The following is a 2500-nucleotide window of genomic DNA, read 5'->3' as shown; positions in this document are numbered from 1 at the left end:
GGAGCTGATCTGCCTGCCGCAGGCCTTCGACCTGTTCCTCAAGCACCTGGTGGGCGGGCTGCACACCGTGTACACCAAGCTCAAGCGGCTGGACATCACGCCCGTGGTGTGCAACGTGGAGCAGGTCCGGGTGCTGCGCGGGCTGGGGGCCATCCAGCCCGGCGTCAACCGCTGTAAGCTCATCTCCAGGCGGGACTTCGAGGTGCTTTACACCGACTGCACCAACGCAAGGTGAGGCTCGGCCGCGGGGTGGCGGGGGACGCGCGTCGGACCCTGACTTTTTCAACTGGGGAGCATGCAGCCAAAGTACTTTTTCCAAACTTTAGGGATCTTTAACTAACGATTCCTTACTTCTGCTCAACGGTGTAGACTTTTAGTTTGGGTAGGGTCATGCACACACACACACGCACGCACGCACGCGCACACACACACATACAGTACATACACACATACACACACGTGCGCGCACACACATACAGTACATACACACATACATACATACACACACGCACGCACACACCCACACACACACACGCACACACACTCCCATCGGAGACAGCAGGGCTTCCCATGTCTAAATAAAGAAGTTAGAACATGAAGTCATTTTGTATCTGATGCATCTGAACAATGTGACCTCGGATTGTTCTGCTGGAGCTCTTACGTAACGTTATTATTATAATAATTATTGTTATTATTATGACACGGAACACGACCGCAGGCTCCGTCACGCTCACCAGCGGCTCAATCCTCCTCCAGGAATAAGTTTGGGAGAGTTGAGAGGCTTCTTTTATTTTCGGCAAAGGGAGATCGAGGTCCCGGTGAGGTGAGACAGCTCAAGTGCAAATACAATCAACTCTTCCTCTGTGAGATCATTACGTTACATCGATGCTTAATTTAGTCTGTTTGTGTGTGTGTGTGTGTGTGTGTGTGTGTGTGTGTGTGTGTGTGTGTGTGTGTGTGTGTGTGTGTGTGTGTTAAGCCTCGTTAATGTCTGATGTGTTTGATATGGATCTCCTCTCTGATGTGTCACCCTGTTTCAACCTGCATGGCGTCGCACTCAATATAGATGGGTTCATCCCCCTACAGATGCTGGAGATGTTGGCGTTGGGGAACAGTGCTGGCGATGGCGATACGGCTTCGGATGATGATGATGATGATGATGATGATGATGATGATGATGATGAAAAGATAATGAATTCTAATAATCCCGATGAAGGAGGGGGGGAAAAAAAAACGATCTTGCTCTCGCTCTTAAAAGTTTTACATTTTAAGTTACGTTATCGCCCCAAATCATCTCCCCCTCCCTCCCTCTCTCTCTCACACACACACACACGCACACACTCGTTCGCACGCTCGCACACACACACACACACACACACACACACACACACACACACACACACAGTCGTTGTATCCGACACTGTCATTCTGAGAAATTGATTCTTCACAGAAATTAATTAATTTTCATTTGGCCCCAAGCGGCAGCTTAAATCAGGACAAGCTCTCGCACTGATCCCTTTCCTCTCCTACTCTTTCCCTCCTCGCCTTCTCACTCTCTCTCTCTCTCTCTCTCTCTCTCTCTCTCTCTCTCTCCCTCCCTCCTTCCCTCCCTCCCTCCCTCCTTAATAGCTTGCTGTCTTATCATATCAACACTCCTTAGCCCTGAGCAACAGAAAAGAGGAGATGATTAAATGAATCCTCGGTATTTATGATACGATTATGCAAATGAGCTACTTTTCAGAACTCCAGTGGTGACCAACTACACGGGTCATCAATCCAATACCCGACAGAGATGCTCTGATAAAACAGGAAGGGCCGAGCGGGCTCGAACAACACGGCGCGGTGCGGCGCGGCGTGGCGGAAATCCCGGTGAGGGGGGGGGGGGGGGGCGTCAGAAATCGACGTCGCCGGATAGTTAATCCATATTAGTTAAGGCATGAATGATCCAATTTGCACCTGTCATCGAAATCCCAGTTTAGGAAGCATCGGCGCGGCGCGTCCCGGAGCACGCTTAACTACGTGCACCCAGGAAAACGGCGGAGGTAATTTAGTCGAACTACCCCGGCAGCACTTTTTTGAAGAGCATTGTCTCCGCCCGTTCGCTCGTCAACGCGGCTTAATCGCTCAATCCCTCCTCGGAGGGGATCCCACCTGTCCCCCGACGCGTCCCGGCGCGCCGCGCGAAAAACACGTTCTTTAAAACGCCCGACGGGGGAGCGGTTGGCGCGGTATTTATTTTGAACCCTTGGGTGGTCGGAGATGGCTCCCAATTATCTCCCCCTCGCCAGTTATGTGCTCGACCCTTGTCCAGGCAAAATGTTGTCCAGGATGTCTCGGTGAAACGCCAACCCCGACCCGAATCCGCCGCCGCGGCGACGTCCCTGGGCTCGGCGAGACCCTCGAAAAACGTCGCCCTCCCTCCGATGCGCGTCCCTGGGCCGGACAGGGGAGGGGAGGCCCAGGATTCGAAGCGTGGCCGGGGTCTGTCGGGCCGGGGGTG

At 52.9% G+C, this 2500-nt stretch overlaps 1 protein-coding gene across 2 annotated transcripts in view; it reads left to right on the top strand.

Moving 5' to 3' along the window:
* Positions 1 to 2500, top strand: part of dachc (dachshund c) — a 35264-nt gene that overhangs the window by 396 nt on the left and 32368 nt on the right. For both annotated transcript variants that reach the window (XM_080017225.1, XM_080017224.1), the window contains exon 1: positions 1 to 231. This exon is cut by the window's left edge and continues 396 nt beyond it. In XM_080017225.1, the coding sequence (XP_079873351.1) occupies positions 1 to 231 (231 nt within the window). The remainder of the gene's footprint in view (positions 232 to 2500) is intronic.

This window comes from Zeus faber, assembly GCF_960531495.2.
Source record: "Zeus faber genome assembly, chromosome: 16".
Lineage (NCBI taxonomy): Eukaryota > Metazoa > Chordata > Actinopteri > Zeiformes > Zeidae > Zeus > Zeus faber.
This window is presented reverse-complemented; position numbering and strand designations above follow the sequence as displayed.